Source organism: Amblyomma americanum, chromosome 4 (genome assembly GCF_052857255.1).
Source record: "Amblyomma americanum isolate KBUSLIRL-KWMA chromosome 4, ASM5285725v1, whole genome shotgun sequence".
Lineage (NCBI taxonomy): Eukaryota > Metazoa > Arthropoda > Arachnida > Ixodida > Ixodidae > Amblyomma > Amblyomma americanum.
In genome coordinates, this window is record NC_135500.1 from 167,423,488 (window position 1) to 167,439,259 (window position 15,772).

At 46.2% G+C, this 15,772-nt stretch overlaps 1 protein-coding gene across 2 annotated transcripts in view; it reads right to left on the reverse strand.

The window, feature by feature from the left end:
• LOC144128641 (cell adhesion molecule Dscam1-like) overlaps positions 1 to 15,772 on the reverse strand; it is a 284,779-nt gene that overhangs the window by 25,637 nt on the left and 243,370 nt on the right. For both annotated transcript variants that reach the window (XM_077662190.1, XM_077662189.1), the window contains exons 10-14: positions 13,505 to 13,801; positions 11,456 to 11,575; positions 6,808 to 6,981; positions 6,252 to 6,399; positions 5,555 to 5,703 (exon numbers count right to left, since the gene is read on the reverse strand). In XM_077662190.1, coding sequence (XP_077518316.1) covers positions 5,555 to 5,703; positions 6,252 to 6,399; positions 6,808 to 6,981; positions 11,456 to 11,575; positions 13,505 to 13,801 — 888 coding nt within the window. The remainder of the gene's footprint in view (positions 1 to 5,554; positions 5,704 to 6,251; positions 6,400 to 6,807; positions 6,982 to 11,455; positions 11,576 to 13,504; positions 13,802 to 15,772) is intronic.

A 15,772-nucleotide genomic window follows, 5' to 3' on the forward strand; every position in this document is an offset into this window, starting at 1 on the left:
GCGTCGCTTGTTGTTAGAAAACATTTTTCTTGATGCTCGGAGAGTAGTTCTGCACTTTTTCAGCCTGTTAGCCAGACGGAATCAGTAGGCGCAGCGCTGCATCGGGTGCTTCTCCGCTCCTTGTTGGCCACAATTAACATCGCAGCGTTACGGCGGGTGGAAGCGCGAGGTATGGGGAGGAGCTAATCGTCTACAGTTCTCAACTTATGGGCCGATAAAGCATATTTGATTGCTAGTGCAAGATATAGGACGACGTGATGCACGACTCGAATCAGCTTTCTCACACGACGAACCTTGTAATGTGCTTCCTATTTTCACCGAGCCGACTCACTCCGGAGACCTTGAAATTAATGAGCACTATAGCTGCTTTGAATAAGGCAAATGCGATCCGAGAGCTCCACGAGAGCATACATAGACGTTTTCCTCGAGCTCCAAACGAAATTTACGCTCGCTCTGCTAAGCTATAAACCTTTGCTTCTTATTTTAGAATTTATTCATGTGTGCGCATTCTGCTTGATTGGAGTGGCTTTTGGCGTGGAAGTTGCTGTATTCGCCAGGTTCTGATCGACCTACCATGTGAAAATTCAAATAATTTGGAAAATAACACTGCGAGACTTTGTCGAGATCCTAGCGTCGTTGGACTGGTGGTGAAACGACACGCTTGTTGAAATTTGCGAAAATGAAAACAGAGAAAAAAAAAACGTCATGCGTGCTACTACCCGAGTCCAGTGCTTCTTCAAGAGCGGCACGGTGTGAACGATGAAGGCGACTGGCGGCAGCTTTTTGTTTTTTGTTTTTCTGGCGCGCGCGAAGCGATGCTGGGGACGTTGTCCTGGTGATAAGCATCTGAAAATGGCCCCTGCGTTCAACTTAATTACGATCCAACGCACACGGAATATCGCGCCTAAACGTACGCTGGGAGCATGACAGAATGAGAACGAGTTGCAGGCGTTACTTGATTTTTGCGCTGTTCATCACGTGGCCGAATAGCAACGATGCGAAGTCAGAGACACGAACCAACTTATTAGATTTGAATGCAGAAATGCAATTTAATAGCCCAAGGGGTGAAACGAGCTCGGCAGTAATAATAGCCGCGAAGCCGATCCGTCACCGAACTTGTCTTGCTCCTCGGCCCCTGCCCGTCGCTTTCGCGCCTATCTGACTGCAGTAAACTTGAGGGACTTATGCCGCTTCCTCTCTTCTGCATTGCGGCTCAATCAACCGCACCACAATTTGTCGGTACGCCGTGAATTGTACCCAAAAACATGTAAGCGTGGCGCACCCAATGCGGAAGGTCCCGCTTTTTGCCTACGCAACGAAAGTCACTGCTTACGCCAGCGCCGCCGCATTTCTTTGACGTCACGGCCTGACGCTTGTCTATACTGTGTGACAGTAGGTATATACGAGCTGTTCAAAGGGAGTCATTAAGCAATTAAAAAAAACATGTTTTCGAGATAAAAACATGGCTTTTGCGGCATAATATTGCACCCGCCGCGGTGGTTCAGTTGTTAAGGCGCTCGTCTCCTGAGCCGGAGTACCCGGGTTCGAACCAGACCGCGGCGGCCGCGTTTCGATGGAGGCGAAACGCAAAAGGCGCCCGTGTGTTGTGCGATGTCAGAGCGCGTTAAAAATCCCCAGTTGGAAAATGAAAATCGGTTTTTGGGGAAATTAAATGGCGCAGTATCTGTCTCGCATATCTGCCGACACCTTAACCGCGCCCTAAGGAAGGGTTAACGGAGGGGCTGAGAGAAGAAATGAAGAAAGAGGTGCCGTAGTGGAGAGTTCCCGAATAATTTCGACCACATGGGAATCCTTATCGTGCAGTGATATCGCACACCACACGGGTGTCTTGGCGTTCGCCTCCGTCGAAACGCGGCCGCCGCGGTCGGGCTCGAACCCAAGTACTCCGGACCAGTAGCCGAGCGCCCTAACCAATGAGCCACGGCGGCGGATAATCCCCAGGTGGTCGAAATTATTCCGGAGGCCTCCACTACGGCACCTCTTTCTTCCTTTCTTCTTTCACTGCCTCCTTTACCCTCTTCCCTTACGGTGCGGTTCCGGTGTCCACCCAGATATGTGGAACAGTTACTGCGTCATTTTATTTCCTCAAAAACCAATTTTCATTTCGGCATAGTATTACCAGTGTTGGCGGGCGCCAGGAAAGTGGTGAATCGTTTCAAGTACTAAATTGGTTCAGAAATTTTCTCATGTCCGTCAAGACGGTGCTAACACTATGCCGCAAAAGTAATTTTTTTGGTGATTTCATTTCATTTTTGATGATTTCATTGATGATTTTCATCCACGCACAGCGGAAAGCAATTGATCATGGACGGTATAGATTTATCGAATCCACGGGCTCAATGTTGGTATCATTCTTCTCGAACACGTAGCCTTTTAGAGTTTCGCTCTTCATGGCCACTGTGTTTGCGTCACCGTGCAACACGCGACAAAAAGCTCGTCATACATTAAGAACGTGAAGCATGTGTTTTGGTCGTTGGGCACGTTAGGCCTGGGACACCTATTACGAGAGCCGGACCGCCCTCAGCTACAGTATGAGAGGGACTGGTAATGAGGCATTCTTCAAAGCTGCGGAGCATTGGGGAGATGTACTGCACCGAAATTCCAGTCACTCCAAATGCCTTCACTATGACAACGTGCACGTCGCCGCCGGCTCCAAGCTGCATTACTCGTAATGTGGATCACCGTCGCATCTCCCGTATAACGCTAATCGCGCTGCTTACGAAGGCCAGGCACCTGTGTTCTGGAATTTTAACTTGCGGTGCCTGAATTTCGCATTGGGCAGAGAGCGCGAACTTCATGCATCATACGCTGCCCATTGAGACCGCATCCAGACCAGCCGACTCTGCGGCGCAGTGATTAAAGGGACAAATGGTCGTGCACGTGAACGCGCGCGTAGCGTACGCACGCCATCTTACACAGCTCCGAAGAGAGATAGCATCATCTATGTTGCCATCTTTAATGAGATGTTAAAAAAAGTTAAAAAAGCTTACAGCGGAAATACACCAACAACGTGGCGACCCGGCATACTGAAGCGAATGTATACCGAAGACTGGACAATGCAGTCATAGGATTGACCATGCAGTTAATGCTTCACAAATGGCTGCCAAAATTTCTTCATGACGACCTCAAATGGGAATATCCACTGGCCCTTTTCAGGCAACTTCCGTTAAGTTCAGTCTCGTTTTTACAAGCGCGTAAAGTTCTCCGCAACAGTGATGCTCGATTGGGCTCAAGGTCGCACTCGTTACATGCCCTTATTTCTTTACGATTAATGACAAAAAAAAAAAACTAGCTGCGTGGTATTTCACCCACTGACTACATGATCATCAGGAGCACTCAATTGAATTCATATTTGTATTGGCTTTCTAACAAGATATAAAATACCGAAACAGAACGCCGGAGCGCCAAACAATTAAGTTCAAAATACGCTCCCTCAAAGAAAAAGAATGAACGAATGAAAAGGAATGAAAAAAAAAACAGAATAGAGCATAAAACTATTCAAACTACACCACTCCTTTCTGGGCCGAATGTTTTGTGAGATAGTCTGAACGCAGAAAACAACTTAGCTCAGTCTCACTTCGAGGTGTTTTTTTCCGATTGTTTTCTTTTCTGTGTTCTTTTCGCGGTGCTTTTGTCAGCCGTCTGTACAGACAGAACGCATGCGGCGCTCACGCTCGTCGAATTTCTTTCTTTTCTATTTTTGTTCTTCGACGCAGCGTCGTTGAGTCTGAAGCATACTTTGCGCTCAGAAAGTTGGCGCCCGCGGAGGCTGATGAGCAGCAAGCGTGATTGATGACTTAGTCTGTCAAACGGAAATAAATGCTCGGAATGATAAATTTCGTCGCTCGACATCAACAGACGCTGCTTTCCTTACTTGTTTGTTTGTTTCGCTCTTCTATTCGCACTTTTTTTTTTCCTAGCTGGCTGCTGAGTTTTGTCAAGTTGCGAAAGCGATAACATTAAGCTCCACTGCAAGTTTACCGCGATAACTGCCCTTTCTAGCTCAAGTCTGAGATTAGAGCGAGTTGCTTAAACACAACAGCCTTCTTGAATGCGTTAAGAGAAGCATATACCACGGAGAACTGGGAAGGCGAAACTGAATAAATTGATTGGCTGTCAGTGAAGAGAAAAAAGCTCTCAGTTGAAGCCCAGTTAATGTTTTTTGCCTATAAATGACAAATGTAGAGCAAGCATATCCAGCAATTCTGGGCAAAAACATTCTTGAACGGGAAAGAACTTATGAACGCAATTTTTTTAATATAAAATAAGATTTCACTACAATATTCAATATATCTACAAATCTCCCGGCAATACCTCTGAATTGTTTTGATATTAACGTTTCTGCGGTCGTCAGAAGCGTTCCCCATTGGTTTTCTGTGGCAGTCTTAATAGCTCCATGCGAGCGATGGAAAACTTTAAAATAAATGTTTTGCTGCACATCAGAAGAATGGACCATGACCATCAGTATTTCCATAAAAGTGCCTTACAATTTCTAACATTCAAAATTTTTCTCCAAAAATGCTGTACACGTTTACATAGAAATACATGACAAGTTATGGCTTCGTTTTTATTTTTATGCTTTTTTTATTTAGTGCGACATAAATGTATTGGAGCACGGCGAGTTTGGTTGTGAAAAAGGAAGACAGACGAATATAATCAAGCTTCGAGCTTCGGACTCTTTCTTTAGCGATAAACTCGGTTATTAAACTGGAAAAGAAAAGTTGTCGATAAAAGTTTCCGAAATCATGCTGGTGCACGCTTATGCTATCGCGCGATGAATTACGTCTGCTCCTATTAATAAATATTATTTCCTTTTTTTTTCGCTCGCTTTGGCGCATTCGTCCGCATAACCAAAGAGTGTCGCGCTGTTTTTAGAATTTCCGCTGGGGCTGTCTGCTGTGCTCTCCGCTTCTCATGCAACGTAAGCCTGAACGAAGCAACTTGATTACACACATCTTTTTGCCCCTGACAGCACTCGGAGCTAAAGAGTTCTGACAACAGGTACTCATAGGTTCTGGTTGGGGAAGGCCAAACATCGAAGATAAAACCACAAATTAGGTTCGCGTACTTCATGTAAAGTAGTGAATTGTTTCAGCGCAGTTCTTTTTGACATTTTTATAATACTGGTGCCACGAGTAAACAAAGACATAGAAGGAAGGCATAGACAAGGACGATGCTGCACTGACAACTTGAATTATATCTGAAACACCCGCACATTTATATCTGTCGTTGTTTTTCTGTGATGCAATATTATAGTAATAAACCAACTCGCTCAAGCATCCATGTTATTGCCATTATGACAGTTTGCGCGATCCATACTGTATGTGTAGTTACAGTTCGCATTTCTCCTCATGAAAGAAGTAGTAACAGTCTCCACTTCGCAACAGAAGAAGGATAGAGAGAAAGGGGGCGAGAATTGTATTGATCGACTCTGATACGAATTCAGCCCTTAATCTACGCAGAGACACATCCCTGTTGGTGTCAGGACGACGACTTTTGGCTCGAGACAAGAGAACGCGTCTGGCTTAATTACCTTGGATGATCAGCTGGATGTTTGTGTCGTCCTGGCCGAAGTTGTTTGTGGCCACGCACGTGAAGAGAGCGGAATCGCGGCGGTCCGTCTGGCGAATGATGATCTCGGATGTGATACCGGTGGCCTGTACCGTTTCGACGAGCTCATACCTGCGAGGCAAAGTGTGGAAGTTTGTTCTAAGGCCGGCGTGCCGCAGGGACGTTAAAATGATTGCCAAAAGTAATGTCGGCGGAAGTCACAAAGCTGCCTATACTATAGTCTGTGTTGAAGAGAAACGTACGCAGAAGAAAGTTCCCGCAGACCAGCTGCCTCTTTGAGATCCTTCCCGGAGTATCGTGATTTCATTCTACCGCTCTGTTTAATGGTGAAAGTGTATATTTTGTAGGATATTAGCTGGGAATAATGCTGAGCACTAACAGATGAAAGCATTGATTCAGCTGCTTCCGTAACAACCGCGATGAAAAAAAAGAGAGGTTTGGTTTTGTGATAACATACGACTTTGCGGCTTGGCTTGCGACGCTCTGCCTGCGAGTTGTGATCGAGGTGATCCTCCTCGCGTCCTTCTTATCGTACTCTGTTTTAAGCGTAGAGAATCATTTTTAGTATAGCGTTAACACTAATTCAAATTTTATTACTTCTTCTCTAATTAACATTTTGTTGCTCTTTCTACAGCACGTTTCCCGTTCATAATTCTTACCTTGGGTCTTGCTTGGGACTGACTGGTTGCTTGTCCTTCATCCACGACACTCCCATCGGCTTGTCGCCTATGGCGTCACACTTTAATCTGGTGGTCTGTCCTTTGCGCACCATCTCGGCAGCAAATTTCGTCTTGAAATGAGCAGCAACTGTTGCGCGAAAAAAAATATTGACACAGAAAACACGATGACATCAACTGTACCATGTGGTTGTGTACCTGTCTACTCACTTTTGACTGTTTCTGATAATTTAATCTTTCAGGTGCGAACTGTTCGGCCACAAGCACAGAAAAGACTCAAAGGCACGGTATTACCTAACCAGAGCAAGCTAGTAAGCACTCAATGAAGCCAGACAGCGGAGCAAAGAACTTGCAAAGTATTTTGAGGTCTAACCTCTGATTTGCTGGTGCGTGGTGGAGCTGTCACAGCTGGGAGCTTCAGTTGAGGTCCATCGCGCATTGTGACACAGTGAAGCAGCGATAGCAAGCATTTACAGCAATAATATTTTGCAACCATGCGTCACGAAAGGGAGTACCCAACCGTGGAGGAGGCACGTACTGTGCACGGTGACCTTGACGACCTTGCTGAGTCCCTGGCCGATGCCGTTGGACGCCTGGCAGAGGAAGAAGCCTGCGTCTTCCTCCTTGGCGTCGTTGATGGCCAGCGAGCCGTTCTCGAACACCTGGACGTGGGCGCTGCTCATGACGGGCTTGAAGTCGCGCGCTGCGTCACCTGCGGTTCGCGCGGAAGCAATGCCGACGTGCATGAGGGCCGCGGAAATGCTGCACTTTGAAACGCTTTACGTACAATCTAGATTAGAGTTTTCTGTCGTTGTGCTGGCTGCACGAGGAGGAAAGGGGAATGGGAGCGAGAGGTAAAGCGAAGCAAAGATAACCGGGACTCCAACCATGCCATCAGGCGATCGTTGCAGAGGACGAGAGCAGGTGGGGAGATGGGATTAGGAAGTTTGTGGGGTTAGGGCGACAGCAGTTGGCGCAAGGCTGGGGCGATTAGAGATCAGCGGAAGAAGTATTTATTATGTAGCAGAATTGACATCTGAGCTAGTTGGTTTTTCATTTTCAAAAATTATATAAAGCGCACTTAGAACAACAGACAAGGGAGACCAAACAACACAAGCGCTTACTCGCAACTGCGCGTTTATTCGAGAAACACACAAAAGGAAGAACAATCACAAACAAAACAAAAGCCATCGCGCAGGCGTCACAGGAAAAGTGCTCATACAGGTGCGTCAAGATAAAACTCTCTTTCATGCAAAACCACCATAGGGTCGGCAACACACGTGTGCTGATTCTTACGGATGTGATAGGCCTCTGAAATCTCTCTGGTTAGCTGATTAGGGTGTCGGAACAAGATTTTAGTTTGGTCAAGCAAAGGCTTGCAGCCGCTGCATTTCGAACAGTGCTGCAAGCCTTTGCTTGACCAAACTAAAATCTTGTTCCGACACCCTAATCAGCTAACCAGAGAGATTTCAGAGGCCTATCACATTCGTAAGAATCAGCACACGTGTGTTGCCGACCCTATGGTGGTTTTGCATGAAAGAGAGTTTTGTTATCTTGACGCACCTGTATGAGCACTTTTCCTATGACGCCTGCGCGATGGCTTTTGTTTGTGATTGTTCTTCCTTTTGTGTGTTTCTCGAATAAACGCGCAGTTGCGAGTAAGCGCTTGTGTTGTTTGGTCTCCCTTCTCTGTTGTCCTAAGTGCGCTTAATATAATTTTTGAAAATTTATTATGTACTGGAACAGCCAAACTAATGATGATGATAGAAGAAGATGAACGTTACTCCGCTATGATGATTCGTCCAGCTCGAATTCGGAAGACCAGATTTTGCTGCTGGACTAGGCAAGAGCGGCTAAAAAAGCCAATGGACTCCTGGAGTGAGGGCCCACCTAGCCATTCTATGCGTTAAACGTTTTCTCTCTCCTCTCTATGATGATTATGTAAGTTTCGCACGCAACTATAGTCGTAGTAGTATGTGGAGTCTAAAATCCCGACGCTGCACATAGGCTATGATAGAGGCTGTAGTCAAGAGCTCAGAATTTATTTGGTATATCCTGTGTGCTTTAAAATGCACTGGCGTCGCACAACGTACACGAGTTTTTATTATCAACCAGCGGATGTGGTTCTATGAATAGGAGATACCTGGATGCTTTGAGTTTAATACATAGCCGGAGAGAACGTAACTGCATGGCGACGCCTGCTAGCGTTTGTAAGTTTTGTTTTCTTTGTGGTAGCGGGTTTTTTTGTTGGTTGTCATACTATGTACTCCGTGCGTTATTAGATGTGCCTAGGACTTTAAACAATTGCGCATTATGCTATTTACTCTGACATGTGTATTTGGCATTCAGATATTTGTGCCTGGTATCGTGAAAAAGATTAGGGAAATAAATTGGTCATGGAAAGAAGGATTCTTTTACAGCGAAAGCTGTTATAGCTTTGGTTACCGTATAGTCCTGCATACTACCTTGGAATCTACAGCGTGAGCCGGACGACCTTAATTACATAGTCAATTAATGTAGTTTAGCTTATTGGAATTTAATTTGTTACTTTCATTTAATTGCCCCGATCAAAAAGCACGACAGAGTTTTCTGTCGCGCATCTGTCGCGCGACGCGATTTTGTGTCGCAAGACAAGCTGTCTTGTCGTGCATTGTGTCGTGCGACAGGGTCTCGTGTCGTGGGTTCTTTCGGGCGACAAAGTTGGTTGCGGTGGGTTCTATCGCAGGGCAGACATCTTTCCTGTATTTTGTCGCGCAAAGAAGCTGCCTGTCGCAAGATTTGTCGTGCGACAGCCCTCTGTCGCAGGTACTGTCGTGCGACAGAGAGAGTCGTGTCGCACGACAGGAGCTGCCTGCCTCGACAGAGTTGTGTGTCTTGAGTTCAGTCGCGCGACAGACTTCTAGCATGCCTATTTTCACGCGACAAAAGTGTCTATCGTGAGATCTGTCGCGCGACACAACAGCCTGTCGTGGGTTGTGTCGCGCGATAGATTCCTGTCGAGTGATGTGATGTGCGACAGATTGCTGTCGAGGGTAACTGTGTTTTACTACAGAATTCTTGAAATACTGTCGCGCCGTCGTGTGACAGCGATTGATTCAAACTCACCAATGGCGTGTTAAATCTTTCCTTTCTTACTATCGCTCCCCCTTTCTTTCCCACTCCCTGTCCTTTTATTCCCGCTAGCCGCAGCTCAGGTGCTTCAGGTTTCAATGGCAGATGCCGCGGCTGGCCACATATTTTCCTTTCATTGTTATTTTGTTAATAAATACTAACAACGAGAAATCGTGTTCACTCTGCGAGCCGCGAAGGCGATGATGAGTTGCTCCAGTCGATTGGCAACGGCCACCGAGCTAATGGTAATCCACACGCGCGAATCGAGTTTGCAACTCGCTTGCCGACGTCTATAGCTCTCCGAACGAGAATTGGTGAAGAGGTGAGGCGCAGCTCGCGCGCTTTCTTCACTTCAGTTCGGAATTGAAGTTGTTAGCGAAAGAAGATTATGCTCAAGAGTAATGCGGCTTTGAAAGCCCAGAAAGCTGTCATGCACAACCGACGAAGCCAGTGGGGCCTGTGAATGGCCCGTGCTTGCGGTGGCGGCAAGTTGCCAGCCACGCGAGAGTCTGCACTGCAGTCGGCGTGAGTACGACGGATGGTGCGACCGAAAGTCAGTGTCCCCCTGGCTGCTGTGGAGGGGCCACCACCAGATCACTGAATTGAATTGAATGTACATTCAATTCAGTTCAGCGATCTGGTGGCAGCCCCATCTAATAAACATTAAAACTTCCACGGACGTCCTTCTGGCGTTCATTACGTCCGCAGGACCTCCAAGGAATTTCCAGTGCCCATTGGGCTGCCACGTTGGCCAGGTGACAAAGTGAAGAAATACAGATCCCCTCTTCACGTTTTTGGGAGAGGAGGGACAGGGGTGGCAGCTGACGGGTGGTCTGACTTCGCAGGTTATGGAGAAAATGGACGATTGCGCAACCGGAAGGTGGATGCCACGGGAAGGCATCATTAGGTGGCCACCGTGGAAGGAGAAGGATACGGTTAGGGTGGAGGAATGGGTAACCTGAGGGTGGTTCCATTGCAGAATGCAGGGCTATATGCGTAAAACAAAGCTACAACAGCTTTCGCTGATTCATGTGCTGAGGCGGTAAGCCTAGATATACATCTTTTTCTGTTTGAGATCAGCACAAAAGCAAGAAAGCTGTGCGATTATAAGATTTACTTTGAAGTTTTCCAATGCTGATTGTTGTGCAACAGACGGACATATGAGCGTGCCTTAACGGATATATGACGAAACTTAAAGATTTAAAAATACGTATTTTTATATAAAGTGTTTATTTCAGTTCAAAGTTCAAAATCATCATTTTATTAATCGAAATATTTTTCTTAGCAGAGTGTTTTGAGCTGTTCTAATTTAGGTTAGTAGGTAACAGCTACCTTTCACGTTTGGTAAAGCGTCTAACACTTTATGCGGACTCTACTCTCAAATTTCTCAAAACACGTGGCGAGTTTATCATGACAGTGCGCAAATCTCGTTTGCTTTCCTTGAGAAAGTTGATGGGGTCGAATCTGCTAAGTGCTCCTAGAGATGCCTGGCGGCTCGACAAAATTTAGCTGCATCGTGCAAAAATACATGCGCTTTCCAAAACATGCAGACAAAGCAACCCTATCGGTGCACGTAACTAGTCGAAGAAGCAAATCTTTTTGCCAAATGTAATCGCGTTTTCGAAATTTTAGAAACTGATATGGCTATTACTACCAACCGGCTACAACTCTCTGTTTGCAACTAGACGCCTAACTTTACTAGTTAAAAAATTAATTATTAAAAATTAGTTAACCAGCTTACTACTTACGACGATTCACCTGTTTTCTGGATTGCGCCAACACTAATAATACTTAGCCGCAAAACCCAAATTTTTACACCAATAAGCTTATTTTCGAAAATTTTTGAAACTGTTCGCTGAAACACCCGGTATATTTGCAAATATAGTACGAAGCGAACAATCCGTGGAATATTTCATTTTGCACTTTCTTTAGCGACTGAGTACTAACTGAATGTTTCGCCTCAGGGCTCTTAGAGGGTCTTATCGCAATAAATCACGCTCTTCACATTGAAGTCAGTTTCTGTTTCAGTTCAGCAACAGCACTGGTTACTATTCTTTATTTTTGAAGGGCACTACCTTCCGCCTTTGTCCATCGAATTCTTGGCTTGGGAAAACCGTCGGCTTCACAGTCGATGACCACGCTTTTGCCTTTGATGACAGACGTTTCTGCTGGCTCGATGACCCATTGTGGTGGAACTGAGTAACGACAACAAGAAAAAGCAGGCTCTTGTAAACACCGAACTTCTATTTCACATAGATAAGCCATTTTAGTGCCGTAGGCTAAATATTAAATGGCAGATGTTGCTGATAACAAACCTACAAAAAAAGGCATTTTTTCCCCTAAAGAGATAGGTTCCGATTGTACCAGCCGTTCTGCCTGCAACTGAGAAAACGAGTGACATGGCGACAAATGCTCAGTGCATTCTGTGCTTGGAAGCTTAAAATAAATTAGCGCTTTTCAAATGTCCTTCACGCCATCTAAAGGTTTACTTAAGCAAAAAAAAAAAAACGTCCCCTATGCTCCTTGGTTTCGGTGACTGTTGGCTTCCGCCATGTATGTCATAACGAGCACCCCTTTTCCATTCCCTTGTCTGCTAATGGTTTAACGAGGGCCTCGAATCTGGCAGCCTTGATGTCACAGGTAGTAGCATAAGCGGGTTCTAACACAGCTTCTGCCATCACCTTTCGACCACGTCCCTACGTCATTTGTGGTAATACAGGACGTATGACGTCCGCCGCTACGGACGAGGGTGGCACTGGTGAACAGTCTCAAGGTTCGGTTACACCAAACATAAAACAGAAGGTTGGACAGCCGTCGCCGTAGCTTAGTTGGCAGAGCACCGGGCGAGAAATTCGGAGGTTGTGGGTTCGGATCCAACCGGCGGAACGTGGTTGTTTATTTCGTCTGCTTTATATTCAATTATATTTAAAAATAATTGCCATTAAAATTATTCTTCCATTGACGAACACTAAAAATTAAAAACAAAAAAGACACCCCTATGCTCCTCGCTTTTCGTGACAGTTGGCTTTCGTTATGAATATATTACAATAATTTTTTGCCTGATTACTTTTGTCAAACTTGCGCGAAATCTGAACAGCGCCATATGGCGTTTCATAACGCTGAGCTTCTCGCGCACGCTATTTTAAAGATGCAGCCAACAGGTGTCGCGCCTGGTCGTGAAAGGGCGCTTAGAAGGCATGAAAAGACCAAGAGGCAATAAAGGCTCCTGTTTGACTCTCCTTGTTCCGCCGCTATTGCGCCACCAGCGATCGATGGCTTCTATTTTAGCCTGTAGTGCGCCTACAGAGTTGCTAAGACAGTAAAGGAGAGCTATATAGGAACCGGCGCTCTTCTTTTGCTTCTTTTTTTTTCACGAAATACCCAACACGTACACTGCGCGTCAAAACCGCACCGGCGTTTCTTACGTGTGTCTTTAGTACCGCTGGCAGTATTTTCAGCCCTGGTTACGACGTTTTGTTAACCAAATAATGCTTTTTTTTGTTTTTCCTGAGATGAGCCTTTCGTTTCTCACGCATCAGAATGTGCACAGCAGTAGCTGTGTAAATTGCTGCGACGAAGAGTCCTTTTGTATAGTTTACAGCGTGAAAACTGATACACTGTAAACGCGGATGCGCCTAGATGGGAGTAAAAAGGGCGTAAGCTATCATATAACAGGGAGTTTATAAAAGTTTTATAAAATAGCTTTATAAGAGTTTTATAAAAGGGAGTGCGCTAGAGGACAGCTTACTCTCATTTCACTCCTTTCTGTTTGGAGTGTACGTCGAGCTGATATATCGTGCACGGTACTCTTCTTCAGCTGCTGTCGATTAGGCTTAGTACTCAACGGAGACTAAATGGGCGCGCTACATCTCTGCATGGACTGCTGAATAAACTGTCTTCTATAACAACAACAATACCAACAATAACACACGGATACGTTTAAATCTGATAATTTGAACTTGAACGGAACTGGGAATTTTCTCTAATCGCGCGTGGTTTGAAACAAAGGGAACCTGACCAGGCCCTCCTAAGTATACGTGAAAGCGACCTTTCGAATAAACCGGGTGTTCGAGTTAAGCGAGGTACGAAATCTCCCAGTACTACGTATACGAGGGGTGTCTCACCGTGGATGACCATGACTGCCGAATGGCTAGCGCTGCCGGCTTCATTCTGGGCGACGCAGGTGTAGTTGCCGCGGTACTCGAGCCGAAGCGACTTGAAGAGCAACGTCGACGTGAATCCGGACACAGTGTTGACCAGGATGCCTGCCGTGTCCGGATTGGATTCGCTGATGAACTCGCCGTCCTTGGTCCAGCTGATGTTGATGGGTAGGTCGCCGCTTATAACGGCGCACATCACCGACGCCCGCTGGCCCTCGCGCAGAGACGACGGGTAGCTGAATGGCTCGATGGCTGGCTTCACTGCAGCGCACGAAGTCGGGTTTCGCTGTTACAAATGATTAGTGGCTCTAAAAGCAAGGCGCTGCGTCTTGCGATCGATTACCAGCCTGGCGGATGGACTGGTCTGAAGCCGGAGTGTGCAAATCCAAAATCATCAAATACAAATTGAGCGAAACCAAACTGGGCGAAACTAAAGCGTGCGAACCGAAAACTGGGCGAATGGCAGTCACATATGTTTCAATTAGATTGCTCGTGCTATGAATTGGCAGCCGCGCTCGGCTGGTGACCCGAAAGGCGTGGGTTCGATCGCGGCCGCGGCCGTCGAATTTCGATGGAGGCGAAACTCTGGAGGCCCGCGTGCTGTGCGATGTCAGCGCTAATAGCGTCATATCCTGAGTCACTTTGTGACGTTAAGCCGCATAAACTAAACTAAACTAAACCGTGCTATGAATTGAATATTAGTGCTCGCATTTATTTGGAAAGCTCCGAAGCTTGCACGAAGATCAACGACGAAATTCGTTAGTAAAGTGAGAAGAGCTTCTCTATGTTACCACCACTTCTACCGGTCTTGCTGCTGCACCTTTCGAAAAATAAAAAAAGTTTTAGCCCTCGTGGTGATTAAAGGGCCTGGTCTACTGTTCTGGAGCTCTTAACAGTGGGTTCGTTTGTGGGTCGCGCGGCGACCGCATTTTGAAGCAGGGGAAATGCAAAAATGCAGTGAACGAACCCCAGGTGGTCGAAAATTAATCGCCCTACCCACAGGGCCACAGGGTCTGCATGTCATCGGTATATCCTAGCACTTAAGATGCCGATAAAGCTATCAAGGTTCTCAGAGTTTAGAAGGGTATTTCTTGTTTACAGATATATTGAGCTTCGAGGGTATCGTAACTGTCCAACTATACTGCTCAAAAGCAAACTCTCTGACCTGGAAACTTTTAACCGACCCTGTACGTTAGAAGCATTGTGAAGCCTTGGCACGTAAAAAAAAATAAGATCTTATCCTTCGTGATTCTTTTTATTTTTCCTTTCGTTAAACCATGCCATGTTAAGAAGTGCGAAATACGCAGCTATGTTGCAGCAATCGCAACTGGTAATGTCAACCACACTGGCATGCGCGTAAGCGAACACTGAGAGGAGAACAAGCGTTAGCTGCTATATTCATGTGCAACTTACCCTGAGCGACTGCACTCTAAACAAACCTACACTTCTTACGCTCACAAACCAGAACTTTCACTCATCTCAACCGCCACGCGCTGGTCCAACACCCACTCCGAATACTCACCCTCTGATGTCGAGCAGAAACCAAATGAGTATTTGTTATGTCGCGACGAGGCGCTACAACAAACGCTGCTGGCGAAAACCACGAGACCGAAACGACTGGCACCGTGCGTGAACGCCTGTCTTGTTCACTCGTGCATTGTTTGTGGACTGTGCTCCGGCGTTATGTCGACGTCCTCTGCTAGCGCAGCACTTTCCGCTCACGTAGTGCATGCATCAGCGTTGCCGCCGGTGGGTGTATTCTAGGCATGTATAGGAGCTTGGTTCGCTGCGCCTGTGCAAGTGAAGCAACGAACGCAGCACTGAAGCTTACTATTCACACGTGTTTCGACGACACCGCGGAGGTTCATCTGTTTCTCTTGGAGTGACGGCGTGTAGCACATAAGTAAAAGAACGCCCAGAAAGGGGTCAGGTCCCTACATATCACCCTGCTTTTACGGGAGAATAATGTATGCTTTACGCATCCGGGTAAACAAGTCACCAGTACACGTTTATTCAGCTCAGATTCTTCTATAATGACGCGTGACGTTTTAACTTTTTCTAAGCTTACCCATAAATATTAAGTAACTGCATTAAAAAGAGGGGATCTTACAAATGCAACACCGCTACTGATTCCAACCGTAGGAACTGGCATACAAAGGTATAAGGATGTCAGTTATTACCCTAGGTTTTGAGTGATCGAGGCAGTGAACTGAGGGGCAAAATGATGCAGCA